This window comes from Platalea leucorodia (genome assembly GCF_965183815.1).
Source record: "Platalea leucorodia genome assembly, chromosome: 4".
In the NCBI taxonomy this organism is placed as follows: domain Eukaryota; kingdom Metazoa; phylum Chordata; class Aves; order Pelecaniformes; family Threskiornithidae; genus Platalea; species Platalea leucorodia.
In genome coordinates, this window is record NC_138826.1 from 17,731,294 (window position 1) to 17,747,472 (window position 16,179).

Below are 16,179 nucleotides of genomic sequence, written 5' to 3' on the forward strand. Positions count from 1 at the left end.
CCCTCTAATATGGACTATAACTGAGGAGGATTTGCACTACTGATCGCTGCCTGGGCTGCCCTTGTCTGTAACTGCCTGGTGGAGTTATGATGCAGCACGGAACAAAATATTTTACAGAGACATGCTGGACAATCTGAATCATGGACTTCAGGCCTCTGCATTTATAGGCAACTGTGTAAGATAGAAACACAGCAGGACAAACACTAAGATAAATGGAATATTTTAATAAACCTAAACTTCTTCCAGCTTTCATGTGAATTCCTTCCACAAGAATTGTAGAGCTATTTATCCTGCCCAATAAGAGAGCTCCTCTTCTTTAAAGGAAGCATAGGCTCCTTATTCTCTGAATCTGTTCTGGCCCCCTCCAATTTGCTGAGGGTGAGTGCAAAAAAGCGTGAATATCCCCCTGTCCTCTAAAACAGGTATCATCCAACCCCTTCAGCTGCTTCCTAGGTGGCACTTTCTCTGATGGGACTGTGCTTTTAACGAAATACGTGGTTACACCTGTTACTAATACTTAATACTGGGCTTGCTATAGTAGTGGAACGGATACTTTCTGTTGCAGCCCTTTAAATAACATATAGAATATGACTTTAAGATGTAAAAAGTGACTTTCTAAATAAATATGTAAATATATCTTCACGCTTTCATGTGCAGCCTCAGTAGGTTAGTGAGGGCCTCTTGCCTAAACAGATCTCAGAAAGGATCTAGCCTTGAAATTTCTTATCAACAAAATAGTATCTCGGCATCTCACATACACCTAATGGGGTATGAGGGTGATGATCAAAAGAAATGTAACATTCCAAAGCCGGTTTTCCCTAAGTGGCAGTAAAGTTTGTTACCATTGTGCTATGCACTTTTTTAATTTGAATAATGCTCTAGAAAACTGAAGATCAAAATGGCCTGATTTCAGGCTAGAGAAAGGGTGCTGAAAAATGATCCTTGACTGATGTAAGTTGCCATGAATCTTTCAAAGTCAATTGTCAACTAACATGAAAAGAGCAATAAAAATTTCCATCACTTTAGAGTTGATCTCGGGGGTTATGAGAAGATTTCCGGCGCACTTGTAATCTGGGCTCGTATAATGAATGGTCTGAAGGTTCTCTGTCAGTCATCCTTGAACACACCTATTTTCTTTTGTATACAGGGGCCAATCTGCCACGAGCACGCTTGCCTGGTAAACAGCAACATTATGTGCCCCTGAAGGCTGTGGCCTTTGATTTTCTTAGTAGCTGTCACATTTAGAAGTCTCCTTAATTATTTTGTAAGCCATGCTCTAATTTTCTAGCCTTTTGAGATATTAGTATTTACTTGCAAATGTGGCTCTAATGCAAGAGTTTCAGGAAACTAATAAGGGCTCAGGTGCTATCAATCTTGCTGAGATCTCTTCAGGAATATGATGCAGTTTGGGATTAAGGAAATTTGTTGACACGAGATGAAAATTCCCATTGAATGCAGGCTTATTTCTGAAAGTCAGGTATTGCTAAACGGCTACATTGATTCAAAGAAAAAAAAAAAAATCTGCAATTCTCTCTGGCTCTTTCAAATGTCATTAGGGAACTGGGATGTTGCCAGAAAGCTCTGCAATGGTGAATACCTTCTCTGCTCTAAAGCAGTGACATTTTTAAAATAGCAAAACAGTCAAGGCCAATAAATATACAATTTGCCTTAAAAAAAAAGGTCTTAAGCGTGAGACTCCCGTTTTCAAGGGGATAGTGGTTGAGGGCTTAGGTGATCCCCTTATAATCGTGTATGGCCACAGAGGAGAACCCCACTTCTCCTCCAAATGCTTTGCTCACCCGGTACAAAAGGAAGAGTAATAGCCCTTCATGCTGTTAGAAGGCAGAGCCGGCGGTACCGGGGGCTGGGGGGAGCAGCACCCTCCGAGGGCCGGGCCGGGCCCGGGGCTGCCCGCAGCGCTGCGGGAGCGCCCTGGCCCCGGACCAAATGGGGGGGCGGGGGGGTGAAAGGGAAGGGAGGGACGGGCACCACCGCAGCTGGGCCCGGGGGAAGTGAGAGAGATGAAAGGGCTCGGGAGGGGAGAGGGAGAACAAAGTGTTCCCACCCGCGGAGGGGAGCTGCTTCCGTGGGGACAGAGTTTGTGCGGGGGGAAGGTCGTCCGTCCCCCCCCCCCCGAAGGGTAATAAGGGAGAGGCAGGAGCACACCTTATCGGGGTCTCCAAATGTCCCGGGCGAGCTGTCTCCCGGGGGCAGCTCTGGCTGAGCCTTGCCGGGGTGTCTGTCCCAACCTCCCCCGGATCTCCCCCCCCGGCCCCGGGGCCGGTAACGCGGAGCCGGCGCCGCTGCAGCCCCGGGCTCCCCGCAGCCGCCGGGCCGCGCCGGGCCGGGGGCGGGAGGGCAGCAGAGGCGGCCTGACGCTGTATCTGCCCGCGCCCCAGCACGGCTCGGCCGAGGTCCAGCGGTGCTCGGAGGGGTGTGGGGAGCAGTTCCCCATCCGTACAAAGGTTTAGAGCAAGCCAGAGGCAATTGGGGCTGCCGGGACAACATGTAGTGTTGCGATCTTTGCCACGATGTAAGCCCACGGGGGTTGTGGGGACCGCGCCGGGACAAGCGGGGCTGCGGGGCCGAGCGGCACCGGCCATGGGGCAGTCTCGGAGGTGGAGGCTTTGCTTGCGGGGTGTGCGGCTGCCTGTCGTCTTGCTAAGGCAGGGGGTTTGGTGCTAGGGGCGCGGGCTGGCGAGCGGGGCTAACGGGGTGTCCTGTCTTTGGGCTACGAGCTGCACAGCGGCTGGCGAGGGAGAAGCTGGGCTCTGTTTGAAAAGGTGCTAATGATCACTTAACATAATGACTCCTTGGTCACATGTATAGTCAACAAGCACACGAAATGCCTTGCCAGTGTTTCGGCAGCGCTAGCTTGCAAACATTGTCCTGTTTCCCGACAAATTGCTCAAATGAACGCGAGAGGTGATGCTCACTTGGCTGAGTCCCTAATGGTAGCGGATTCCTCCGAATATCTACACGGTAATTCCTCTTCTACCTGCAATAATCGGCTCTCTCTAGAAGGTCACTACTACCTTCCAGTGGTCTAGAAAACTGTATGTGAAATCACTTCATTTTGCTAAAGCGGTCGAGTTCTGTTACTAAAACGTGGTAGTAAGTTTTATCTTTGATCTGGGAGAAATAAACTCAGACGACACTTGATGTTTTATTCCTGCTTGGTTGAACTGCTCATCCACTGTGTTTCACCCCCGGCAGCGATGCGGGTGCCGCAGCGCCGGTGCAGGCCCCCAGCCCGCCGCCCGGCAGGCCCTCGCCGGAGAGCAACGCGGTCCGGCCCTGGCCCCGCACCCGCCGCGGGCCCCGGGGCCGGCATCAGCCGCCCCTCTGATCAGCAGCCCCCCAGATAAACTCCGGGGCTGCCCCACCAGCGCAGCCGGGAGCCCCCTTCGTTTCTAGCACTCCCCTTTGTGTCTTTAATCGCATGACAATAACCATCAGTACCGGAATGCTCCCCGGCAAGACAAAGCGTTGTCTGCAAGGCAGCTACAAATGGAAAAGCCGAGCCGATTAGGTGGGGAGGAGCAGTTTAATGCTTGTGCGGTGAAACTGTTGGAGCTCCCGGCCCGGCGGCTGTCGAGGAAGAGGCTGTATAACCTGGAAACTGGGCTCCCGGGGGGAAAAGGGGGTGGGAGGGGAAAATTGCCAGAGCACTAACTTCAAAGCCTTTCTCCCCCGCAGTGCGTGCGCGGAGGGGGAGAAGCGTGATTGAGTTAGCGCAGCGGTAATGGCAGGGAGCCGTCTGCGGCCCGCGCTCGTTAACGCCTGTCCCAATTTGGCGAGAGCAGCCAAGAGGGGACTGGGAATAGGGTCGGGGTATTCCCCCCCCTGCAGCTCCCAGACACGGTGGAGCCACTCCAGGGACCTCTTTACAAACCAGGCGAAGTTATTCGGCGTTGTGTGCTAATCGGGAGAGATCTCGCACTGGCAGGCCATTACATCTAATTGCTGCCCATTATCTCTTTCTTTGATACGCAATTAGATGACAATTAACTTGATAAATCCCACCGAAGCGGGGGTAAGAAGAAAGAGGAGAGATCTCTTGGTCTTGACTTATTCCTTGTGCAGACGTTGCTACTTTTCCTTTGTAACTGTCTCTTAAACTCCTAGGCCTCGACGTAGTGTTTAGTAGTATAAATAATAGTATTTAGTAGGGAGCTAATGCCGGCAGCCTCTTGGTATTCAGGTGGGTTAAGTGCTTTAATTCTTGTTTTAGTGCTCAGTTATTCTGCCTGGGCAATTCTGAACAACTCTGGAGGTGTCACAAGTCCTCAGGCAACGTGGCGATGGTGTGCATGGGGATTCAAGTACTATTTCGTTTCGAGCTAACTTGTACTTAACTTATCTAGGCGCTTTGTCCATTAGTTGCGCAAAGAACTGAATGAGATTTCCCCGATAAATTGTTTTTAATGCAAAGCGCGTGTTCGCCCCCACCGTTGCTGAAAGGGAATAGCTGGGCTTGCAGCGTGAGAGCCGGGAGGGAAGAGGGTGCAGCGCTGCGAGTGAGTCAGTAGCATTTGTTATTTATGGTGTGTTAGCCCGCATTGTTCCCGTGGGCAAAGGAGCGACCGGGTGATGGCCCTGTTAGTGTTCACGGGTACTTCAAACAGCAAAGCGTCTATTCCGAAACAATCGATCTCGTTGATGCCTAATTGACTATCTAATAGCACCTATCAGGACATCAAAGGAGACGCTGAATAACCTCGTTAGCATTTCCAAAGGGGAGCAGTGAAGGGTACAAACAGCCATCAGCTGTCCCGGGGCCGCGGGCAGGGAGCCGCCCCGCCAGCCCGGCGGGGGCAGCGGCTCCCGCGCCGCCCGGGGAAGGGGCCGGGGCCGGGGCCGCAGCTCAGCCCGGAGCCCAGCCCGGGCCCTGCCACTGGCTGCGGTCCCGGCTTTTTGTATGGCCCCGGGCGGAGTAGGGCAACATAGCTTGTCTTGCCTGTGCTTCCAGCAATGTTAACCTCGTTCCCTGCAGTAAGTCAGCTTACTTACCTCTGAAGGGCTACTGCAGACTCTCTCCTAAAAAACCTGCTGCCTGTTTGTGCAGCTAAACATAGTGGGGTTTGGGGTTTGGATGTGTCGTTGGTTTTTTGTTTGTTTTTTTTTTTTTTTCCCCCGGGGGGGTGGGGTGGCATTGCAGTTGTTCTTACTGCATCCTCTATCATCCCCACTTCTCCAGTTTTGTCAAAAAGACTTTGAAATCTGTGCTTTTCAGAAAGATAAATGAGACCTGCCTATGATGGAGCCAGTAACTTAGTAGCCCAGCAGGTCCCAGGTCTGGTGAATTAGTACATCAGCTCTTAATCTATGATAAACGCTGTGATACATTGCTCAGTATACAACTTTTTTTGTGGAGTACTTCTTACAAACATGGCTAGTAGAAGGAAAGTTTGGAACCTGAAGATTTGCCCAGTTATGTTAGGAACTGTTTTTCTAGTGAGGGATTATTCTTCTGTTTTCCAATTGGTGGCCATTTCTTCCTTATGCTGTCACACAAAACCAGGTGGGACAGTACATTAAAGGACCTGGCCCACCAACAGCATTCTTGGGGAGTGCAAGTACTTCAGCTTCTAGCAAAGGGTGAGCTTCTAGTAACTGGTGCAGGAAACGTTGCAGCCTAGATAATGGGCTGAACTTTTCCCCTAACAATACCTTCATGCATGTAGACCTGCTACAATCCTGTCTGTTCTCATGGGCTTGTACTTCGTGCATGTGCACAAAGCCCCAAAAGAAATATTCCCATTGTGTACCAGTGAGATAAATCTACCATTTGTCCCTAGAAGTCTTGTAGAGCTCGCATGAAAAGAGCACTTCTTCCTGATGAGCTTAGCTGTAATTCTCACATCCTGGCATTAATCACTGCAGCTAAATTTCAGGGTATCATACTGAGTTACAAATGCACCTAAGTTATCAGTAAATTTCTTGAAGCAAGCATGTTTCTTGTGGTTGTAAGGCTTACATGCAAATGCAGAACAATAAATATTTTTAAATATGATTTGGAGAAATGGGTCCACTATATTCTTAATATAAATCATGTAAGAAAAACACATGTATCTTCCAAGATTCTACAGTATCACCAAGTTATGGCTATACAGAATTCTACATGAAAAGACATTAATTTCCCTAAACACTTAGATTTATTTTTGATTGTAGTCATATATCAATTCAATGATACAAAAGTTTCAAGTGATACAAAAGAATTAAGTGGAAGTAAAATTGCGTCTCCTTAAGCACTATATTTCTGCAAGGTGAGGGGAGGATTTAATTGCAGCTGCAGAGCCTTTGTCCACCCAGGGTCATCAAAGTTTTCAAGTTTCTCAAGCTGCCACCTCTTTCTGATGGGAGCTACAACAGCCACATAACACCTTCCACCCCTTCCCCATCTGTTCCAGGGTTTTGTGGTCCACAGATGCAGCTATGTTCACCCGGGGGGCAGGGGGAATTGTAGGGTTGGGTATAATCTTATTCAATAGGCAATTCAGATTGGATTCTAATTTTAAAAAAAAAAAAAAAAGTCAGTTTTCTTTGACTTTCAGCAATCAATGGGATGGGTCAGCTGCTTCCCTGCATCCTCGGTCAAATGGCAGCAGCTTCGGGGTTACTGTTTCCCTCTATAAGACACATAATGTATAAATGCAAATGCGCATGCTGGTCTCTGGGCACAGCACTGAATGGTCATCTCATGCCTGCTTTAATTTCGGTGGTAGGGACAAAGTGTCCCTCCCTAGATGGTAGTCCCTGGGTGTCACTGTGTACCTGGCTGGGGGGACTGCAGGGCGGAGGGGACACAGGGCTGCCTGGCTTGGCATAGGTTTCATCTGCTGGAGAAATAGTGGGGAGCCCCCCTTGGGGGAGTACGCTGCTTGCTGGGTAGGTGTGTGCTCAGCTTAGGAGCTCCTGAATCCCAGTGGTTTTCAGGTAGTACCTCCAAACTTGTTTTTGGCAAGGCAGCGAGGCTCTGCAGATAGTAGGCAATGCATTACAAGGTAAAATTTGCTGTGGATGAATAGATGATACACGGTGGAGCCTGAGTTTCTCTGCTTGGATTTGTCCACATGTGGGGTTATTCAGAAATGGCTGCTCTGAAATAAGATGAAGAGAGTGAGTATGGTGGTGCATTTGCTCCAGAAAAAGAAGGACCATACACAGGTGGATAGTTCAGGACTAGTTATTAAATCCACAAGTTACTAAAATTAATGTGCAGGTACTTTAGCTCTTTGGGGGAACAGCGAGTTGCCTGTCCTTGTTTGACTGAAAAGTGTCTAGGAAATGCTATGGGGTTTCAAAGCTCCGCTGTTATGGTGGTTTTGGTTGGGTCAGTGGTGCTCACAGGTATGTGTTTCTGACCCAGGGAGGAAGTCTGGTGTCCAGCTCAGTGTTCAACTGCTTGGGTTTTTGGGCTGGCTTGTGCACATCAGCCAAAATGACAGTCTTGTGCCAGAGGTAACTGAGCCTCCATTAGTGGCTGTGCCCTGCACCCCATAAGGAACAGGCTATCAGGGCTGTGCCGGGGCAAGTACAGCCTCTCCCATCCCTGCCCTTAGGGGTTGGTGTTGCAAGCAAAGCTCCAGGAGGAATCCAGCTCCTGGACTCTGTGCGCTTGGTAAGGTGTTTGCATTGCTTTAATGCCCGGGCTTTATCGCTCCCCTGGGCTGGGATAAGCCAGTGTGGCCCTTGGGGGCAGGAGGGGTTGATAACGCACTCTCCATTCTGGTGGCCATGAAGTTACGGGAACGCTTGAAATGATGAAAATGGGTAGCACGAATATGATTTTCTCCCCTGATCTCTCATCATAAATTATGGAGTTTTGAGGGGAGCTGGTTTAGTTGGGGTATTTGACTTATTGTTTAATTTTTTTATTTTTTTTTTAATTTTTTTTGAGAAAGAAAACTCACATCTACACTTATGTGTGGGAACCGAGATTATTGCTCTGTTCTTAGAAAGAAACAAGCTCCCGCCCCGTTAGACCTAGGTTTATGGTGCCCACTCCTTTCAGTCGTGCATCCTGGTGGGAACCCCGAGGACGCTAGTGGAAACTGAAGTCCTGTCAGCGCATTCCCCCAGTTACAGGGATGACGATCGCTTTCCCTGGTCTTTAGGAAGCATCGAGGGTTAGAATATGTGTTATCCAAGTAGCGCTACTGCCAGTGGGGTCGTGGTTGGTGCGGTCTTTTTCACTGGGGTGGCTAAAAGCCGGGTCTAAGTTGGACACAAGAAGAGCCCGGACACGGGCTGCGCTGCCGGGATGCCCCTTTCCCCAGCCAAGCTTCGCTGGGGGGGTGTCTTGGTGTCCTCCCTGCATAACAAGGGCATCGTGCTTCTCGGGAGGCGATGTGTGGATTGGGATAGTTCGAAGTTGATGAGGTGCGAGCTTTGCTGCTCACTTAGTGCTTTGATCGCTAAACTCTTTGGGAGATGGGTTGCGTTTTCTGGCTAGACAGACGGCGCCAAGTTCAAGCTGAGAGGGCCCGCGGCCCTGCTAACCCCACAGCCCGGCCGTCGTCCCCGGGGGTGAGGGCTCAGCCTCGGCGATAGGGACTTCTTGATAGCGGCCCCCCCCGGCTTTTCCCCGGGAGGCCGGTCTCCGCAGCTCCCCGGAGGTGAAGCGCCCGGCGGCGGGGCTGGCGGGCCCTGCCGGCGTTACGTCATCCCTCGTCCCTGGTTTCGGGTACCTGCGCAATGCGGGACCCCGCGGCTGAAAACGGAGTGCGTAAAACCGCGCTGCTATCGGCACCGTCGGTATCTTTAAACGCCCCTTTGCGGGGCTGGGCCGCCCGTGCCCTCCCCTCCGGGGGAGCGGGGCAGGTTTGCACTTCAAGGGGGTCCCCCCGGCCCCGCAGACAGGCTGGAGCCAGGGGCTGTAGACATTTGCCATACGTGTGAACTTCCCTCCTCGCTGGCAGCTGTTATCTTTGCTCCATTCCCACTTTGATGTGGGTTCACACTTGCAAACGAGCCCGCCCGGGACCGGAGCACCCATATAAGAGCGGGCCGAGCCCGGCGGTCCCCCAGCCCCTCTCCGCCATGAACCAGGCCCAACTCCCTTTGGCAGAGGCCAAGCCCCGCGGGGTCAGGCCCCACATCTGCTGCGCGCCGCCTCCCCGCGCCCCCACCGCGCTCGACAGTGCCCCCCTCCTGGTCAGAGCCGAGCCCCGACGGGGGAGGCCGCGGCCGAGCCGGCCCGCGGACAGCGAGCCCTGCGCGGCGGAGCGGGGCCGAGACAGTCCCCGGGAGCCCACCGACCCGTACCCGTCGGAGCCAGGTGGGTGAGGAGGGGACAGGGAAGGAGAAGAGGGGAGCGGCGGGGGGACACACACGGGACCTCGACGGCCGTCGGTGCAACGGCCCGGCAGGACGAGGGGAGGCGGAGGCGCCCCCCAGCCGGGAAAGAGACCTCACCGCCTCCCCTTCCCTTCCTCTCTCCCCTTTGCAGCCCCCGACGGCGGCTGGCTGAGCGCCGACGAGTCCTCGGGCTACGAGAGCGAGAGCGCGGGCGGGGAGCCCCCCGCGGCCGCGGCGCCGGGGGGGAGCCGCGGGCGGCAGCGGCGGGCCCGGACCGCCTTCACCTCGGAGCAGGTCTGCCGGCTGGAGAAGACCTTCCAGCGCCAGAAGTACCTGGGGGCCTCGGAGCGGAGGAAGCTGGCGGCTGCCTTGCAGCTCTCGGAGATGCAGGTGGGTCCCGGAGGAAGCGGATCCTTCCCGCCCCCGTCGGGCAGGGGCAGCCGGGCTCGGCAGTCTGGCGTCGGCCTTCCCTGCGCTGAACAGACGTAGCGGTCTTCAGCAGGGTTTAGCAGGGGCTGCGGGAAGGTTAGTGGGATCCCTCGGGGATGAACGAGTTAACAGTCGGAGAACTTGGGGGGCACTTTCTACCGGTGAGGTATCAAGGTTCCTTATTTCTTAATAAGGTAAACTGCTTCTCCTTGACGTACAGCGATCTGCTTAGATCTTGCAAAGCTTGTACACGGTCTTAAAGACTCCAAGTGATTAATCTAAAATCGCTGAACGTGGACACTCCCCCCGCTACACCCCCAGATCCTCTGCCCTCGGTTAACTAGGGCGACAGCAGCAGTCCAACTCTGTCGATTCAAGTGGAGTAAAATAGCAAAGGCAGCTGAGACACAGTTGTTTATAACTTACACGTTATTTTTAAGCAAAGTCCCCGATTTCTCTCCTCCACCCCTCACCCCGTTCTTTTTGTTACTCAGATCAAGACCTGGTTTCAGAACCGGAGGATGAAGCTGAAGAGGCAGGTACAGGACCACCAGCAGAGCCTCGTGTCCCCTGCTCCGCTCCACAGCTACCCCCCCGGCACCCCGCCCGCCCTCTTTCAGGATGGGCTCCGCTACCCCTTTGCTCCGCAGCACCAGAGACTCCTGCCTTTTACCCCGGTGCCTGCTCTGCAGTTCAGCTTCTCCTTTCCCAGATACGATGCATCGCAAAGCACCTACTGCTTTATGGCAAATGAGCTGCCGTACTACCATCAACGCTTTCTTCCTCATCCTTCTTTCCACCCAGTTATTCAGAACAAAATGGACAAGCAATGCCATCCTGTATATGCATTATAGGGGGGGGGCGGGGGGAAAGGTCAGGCAAGGGGGAAAAGTGTTGTATGCTGTAATGTATTATTTTGTGCTCAGAATCTCTTGCCTATTTTGCAAGAGTATGCTTTTATTAAGTTAAATATGAAAAGGAATAATTTTATATTTGTACTAATTGACATTAAAATTTATTAGATGTGATGCCACTCAGTAATTTTTTGTTTGATAAGCTATTAAATTTTTTAAATCTTGATGTTCTGAAAGGAAGCTGCTGAAAGGGAACTGGAGGGAGAAAAGCGGTAGCAGAAACTTGCTTCTGCCAAATTTCCCATGGTGTAGGGCAAAGTTATTAAGTTTAATCTGAAATGGGCACGTTAAGAAACTGGTTTTCATTGCACATCCGCAGTTATGGAAAACATATGAATAATCTGAACAGTTATATGTGCCAAATCTATAAGGTTGCACTTGTGCAGTGTAAACAACGACGGTCACCTAAACTCCAGCTTTGGGTAACGGCGAAGGATTTAGATGTTTTATGCATCTCATGTAACTTTCCTGCGCTCACGTTGAGGTACGGTCCGTATGTTGTTGAGTGTGTTTGGGAGCCTGGACCTTAACAGTTGCATTGCACTGTGCTTTTGGCTAAGTGCATCCTCCAAGAGGAAGGATAAACTGTTGGTGAGTTTCTCTTCTTGAATATTAATCAATTTATTGCTTTGCGTTTCCAGTCCCATCTTCCACCTGAAAGCATCGGCTGTGTGAACTACAAATGTTAATTAAGTCGATGTGTCTTTAAACAGGCGTTAAACACTTCAAGCTTTCACTATGGAATTTTAAAGTTTTACAATTACCAAAACAAATACTTTGTAAAAAATTTAAGAGCATAATTGTGCTTGGTTCATAGCCATATTGTCTAAATGGGGGTTTAATCTGCAAATTTGGCCTTTGATTCACCACTAAATGCCCATGATAATTGCATATTTTGAACCTTTTTTTAGTAAATTGAACCCTTTAGAAGAAGTGTGTAAAGGGAGCTTTTTTAAAGTAGCTTGAGCTACTCCAAGTTTTTGCTTTAGCAATACTGAAATTTGTCGCGTTTTTAGTTCTTCCTGGGATCAGTTTTCACTCTCCTGAAAGAGCTTGGTTAACACTTCTTATTTCTTGATCTTTTAGACTTCAATGAAGTGTCTTTAATTCACCTGAAAGGTCTTCTAAACGCATTAGAAACTAAGCTGATTGATTGCTAAATTTTCCCCCTCCACCCTCCAATACAGTGAGCCATCAAGAGTATCAATTTAATAGCCTAGAGGCTTCTCATTTGGGAAAGGACGATTTGGAAGGGGGAAAGGGAATTTTCTGCAGTTACGCTGTTCCAAACCAGATGCAGTCTTAACTCCAAGAGGATCCAGGTCGACATGTTGGAAGCAAACTTGCTAGGGAAAGTGAGATGTTGAATTACAGGCTGACTGTTGGTTAACAGTCATGCTGCGTCTTCCCTGCATTGTATGGTCACTGTTCAAAGTGACAAAGAAAGGCACATCATTCATTCAGCTGCCTAGCTGCATCTCAGAGCAGTGCTGTCCTGGGGTGGCACTGAGAAGGTGTGTGGTGGGGGGAATTCCTTCAGATATCTCCCACCCTCCCCCTAGACAGGAAAGGTAGGGATGCTTGAGAGCAGGTTCACAGATAACCTGGCCATGGCATGCTCAGGGATTTCTTTTCCACCAGAGGTTATAATCAGACAGGAGATGAGACACGGGAGGCAGGAATTTGGGTGGAAGTATGTCCCCTCCTGTATCTCAATATCCCTGTTATCTATCAAAGACTGATTTCAACTTTGCTTTCCTTAGCCCCACAAAACTGCTAATGGGAGAGGAGAGAGGGGAAGAAGGGAAAGCACAGTGTGGGGCTGTTGTAGGCCCTGTTTGTCAACTTTTTTTTTTTTTTTTATGAGCAATCTCTATGTGGAAGGGAGGGGTGGGGTTTTTTTTAGTTTTGGGTTTTTTTTTTGTTTTTTTCTCTTGACAACTGCAAAGTAGTCTAACAGTCACCTGGCAAGCAGTTTAGGGTAGCTGGGGGCAGGGAAGGAGATGTAATCACACGTGCTGCAGTTTCTTTATGCTGTTGCAAGATCTCTTGTTTCTCATTATTCCCTAAAGGCTCAGCTTTGCCCTTCTCCATAAAGCTTGCTTTGGGATCTTTAGGAACGGCCCTGAGTGTTCCTGATAGCAAGCCCTAACAGAATTCTGCAGTTTAAAATTAGTGACACTGTTAAGTTACAGCTGAAACTTTAGCAGTAAAACCTGAAACATTTTCATTTTGAGTGTCCCAGGAGCCCTGAACTAGTGAACTCCAATGTTTTCATCAGCAGATTTAAGTTACAGGTATGTTTGACACTGCCATTAAAATACATGCTTGCCAATTAATTCCTTAGCCTCACCTGTCTTTAAATGCATAAATGGAAGGTCTACATCAACAAACTGTAGGAATGGTGCAGAATATACAGATAAAAGGCAATACTGGACAACTGGTTCAGGTTTGTTCATAGGGCTGCCACACCTTTGGTACCATTTTCATTTCGATGCATATGATGTAGTTTACAAATCTTTCCTTAAAAATCCACACTCAGGTAAAATGGTCAAAGTTTTTAACACTGTTATCTATTACATCATATAATTACTATGTAAATTAAAGTGGAAAGAGTACTTCCCTTTTTCAGTGGAGATCCCCACAAGATTATAGGTTGTTTTCTGAAAACAAACCTTTGGACAGGAAAATGTATATAGAAGTTTCAATACCGCATAGTGAAGACTGTAGGAATAAGGGAAGTTTCAAGTCCTCTGCTTTCACCCTCAGTATTACTTCTCTAATACAGGCAAATTCTTTTCTCCTTTAACATAGACCACAAAATTTGATTAAAAAAAAATTGAATCATCAATCTATTTAATATAACAAAATAAGTTAAATAATTACTCTTAGAGATACTTGGCCGTTCTTATTTAGATTACAGGTAATCTTTGGCATTTTTAACAGGAAGGAAGATATGGCTGGAACATCAGTCTTTTACGGTCATCGGTTAGAGTCATTGCTGGAATTACAGAAGAGTAACAAGATAATCCTGGGCTGGGAGGCAACAGTAAAGCTGGACTTGGCAAAACTGGCTGAAGGGACTGAGCTGGAACAGAAGGTAACAACAAGGCAGGGCTTGGCACAGCTGGGTGAAGGGAAACGGCAGAGGCAGAAGAGACACTGATGTCCATCCCGTGAGAATAGCTGGAGGTAGCAATATCTGGGTAACAATGATAGGGCAAAAATAAGCCTGAGAAAAGAGCTTCCACCCTGGCATCTTGAGTCTGACGTTTAAACTTCATACGACGATTCTGAAACCAGGTTTTTATCTGAGGATAAGAAAGAAGGAGTCAAGAACTAACCCACTTGTCCCTTTTCCGTATAGTAATGCATCCTGAAGGCAGATTTATTATCCAAGTGACAGACTATATTAACAGTTACAAGATTTAGGGCTAATAACGTTGATCTATATTCAGTGTAGAGTAATTGCCTAGGCATGAGGAGGAATCAAGCTGTGACAACTCCGTGATTCACAGCAAGCCAATCACTCGGAGATCAGATTTGGACCAGGACTGTAACTCAAGACTGGTGCAGTGGGATTACAAGGGCTGGGTAGGGCTAGTTCTGTGCCGAGAGAATTCCTGCAATACTGCTAAGTATATATGTAACTTTAAGGAAGAACTAGCCTGAAAACGGAAATTCTGGTGATTGTGCCAGTACTGTTACCTCCGGTGAGGTTTCACCTTTTGCGTTCACCGTTTTCCATTCCCGTATTGCCTCTGGTTTAACACAAGACAGGGCTGTGCCGGCTGAAGCGGGGCTGTAAGCGTGCTTAGGCGTGCTCTCTGCCAGAGGGGTAAGGCCGACAGGCAGCCTGACCCGCCGCGCCTGCGGGAGCTGTCGCTGTCCCCGTCCCCGCGGTGATGCTGCGGTGCCCGCCGAGGCAAACACGGGCGGAGGACGCCCCTCCTCTCCCGCAGCTTTTAGGAGGGGTGCGAGGGCCGAGGCCGCGCGGGGCCCGTCTCCCCCCTGAGGCGGAGGGCAGAGGCGGGCCCGGGGCGCCGCGGCCGCGCTCACCTGGCTCTGGGAGAGGTTCAGCACGGCGGCCAGCCGCCGCTTCTCGCTGGCGCCGATGTAGCGCTGCTCGCGGAAGCTCCGCTCCAGCTCCTGCAGCTGCGCCGCCGAGAACTTGGTGCGGGGCCGCCCGGCCGCGGCGCCGCCGCCCGCCTCCGCTTCGCGCCCGGGGCTGCTGCGGTCCGCGGCCTCCCGGCCCCGGGGCGCGGCTGCGGGGACAGGACGGGGGCGTCAGGGGGGCACCCTTCCCTCGGCGGGCGGTGACGTAGGCAGCGGCCGCACGTGCGGCTGCTGTCCCCCGACGGTCCCACGTGCGGCGGCCGTTAGCCTAACGGCCGCCACCAACGGTCCCGCCGCGCGACCCGCCCGCGAGGAGAGGCGGGACTCACCGCGGTCCGCCGGGCTCTCCGGGCCGCCGGTGTCTGCGGGCGGGGAGCGGCAGCGGGGCCGGCGGGCTGCGGCCGTGGGCTGGGCTCCGCCGCGGCTGCTCTGGGCCAGCCACTCCACCGAGAAGCGGCCCTTCTCCATCTCTCGCGCTGCGGCCGGCTCTCCCCGCTCACTGAAGCCGCCCCGGCTTTGGGGGCAAACATTTAAAGCGCCTTCCGCGACGTGGTTTGAAAAGGCCGCAAAGCATCAAATGAGGCCGAGAACAAAGGACCCCATTGAGAGGCGCTTTAATCTCCCCTTTCAGGTGATTGTTACATCCGCCTAATCTCTGAACGCGGTAGTTAGCAGAACTCAAGGCTACCTGACCTGGCGCCAAGTTCAGCTCTGAGTCGTCTCCTGACCACGTAGCTGCTCGTAATTGCATCACGGCCAGTGCTTTTTACGCTGCCCACGCTGGCCTCGGCTCTTGAACCACGCCGTGATTTTCAATCTTTATCTCCTGGTATGAAGGATTCAGAAGGGACTGGTAACAAAGGTGGACGTAGAGAGGCCTCTTTTATGACACTTAAACCCAAATTTGGAGCCCCTCTTGCCTGTTTGATGCAAGGTTTGGAAGAATCCTGTTGCCTTTCTACCAGCGAAGGAGAGTGACTCGAGGTATGAGCAAGTAAGTAGCCCTCGAGCCTGCAAACAGGTAAAAATTACGGAGAAACACTGACACTAGTATCTTCCCAGTATGCCTATGCGTAACACGCTGCTCTTTATCAAGTCAGTGTGGGTAGATGTTCTTTGAACTAGAAGTTAGTTGGAAATACAGAGTTAAATATTTTTCGCTGCTGTCCATGAGGCCCAGTGCTGCAGCTAGGACTCATCTTCCTCTGAAGTGTGAGGTTGACTTCAGTTTATGTAGTATCGGAGATTTAACGGGGTCTTCAGGGAGAAAAGGTTTGAAACGAGATCACAGTGGCGTTAGCATGGCACTTTGTTAGGTAATTTGTAGAATGTAGGGTAGGAAGTTTTGAATTATTTAATAGGTAGTAGAATGAGTTATTTCTTATGAATTTATTTAAGAATAAGATTAAGCAATGAG

General features: G+C 50.6%; 2 protein-coding genes across 2 annotated transcripts; one reads left to right on the forward strand and one right to left on the reverse strand.

The window, feature by feature from the left end:
- Nucleotides 1–9,045: 9,045 nt before the first annotated feature.
- Nucleotides 9,046–10,586, forward strand: LOC309588931 (homeobox protein vent1-like; the record flags this gene model as incomplete). The annotated part of the gene is made up of 3 exons (XM_082308743.1): nucleotides 9,046–9,283; nucleotides 9,455–9,693; nucleotides 10,227–10,586. The coding sequence occupies 3 exons, from the start codon at nucleotides 9,046–9,048 to the stop codon at nucleotides 10,584–10,586; spliced, it is 837 nt and encodes a 278-aa protein (XP_082164869.1).
- A 2,999-nt stretch (nucleotides 10,587–13,585) lies between these two features.
- LOC309588932 (uncharacterized protein) lies at nucleotides 13,586–15,513 on the reverse strand (the record flags this gene model as incomplete). Its single annotated transcript, XM_082308744.1, is given in 4 exon segments — nucleotides 13,586–13,957; nucleotides 14,706–14,911; nucleotides 15,014–15,278; nucleotides 15,280–15,513. Coding segments are annotated over 4 exon segments (1,077 nt in total).
- Between the last annotated feature and the right edge of the window lie 666 nt (nucleotides 15,514–16,179).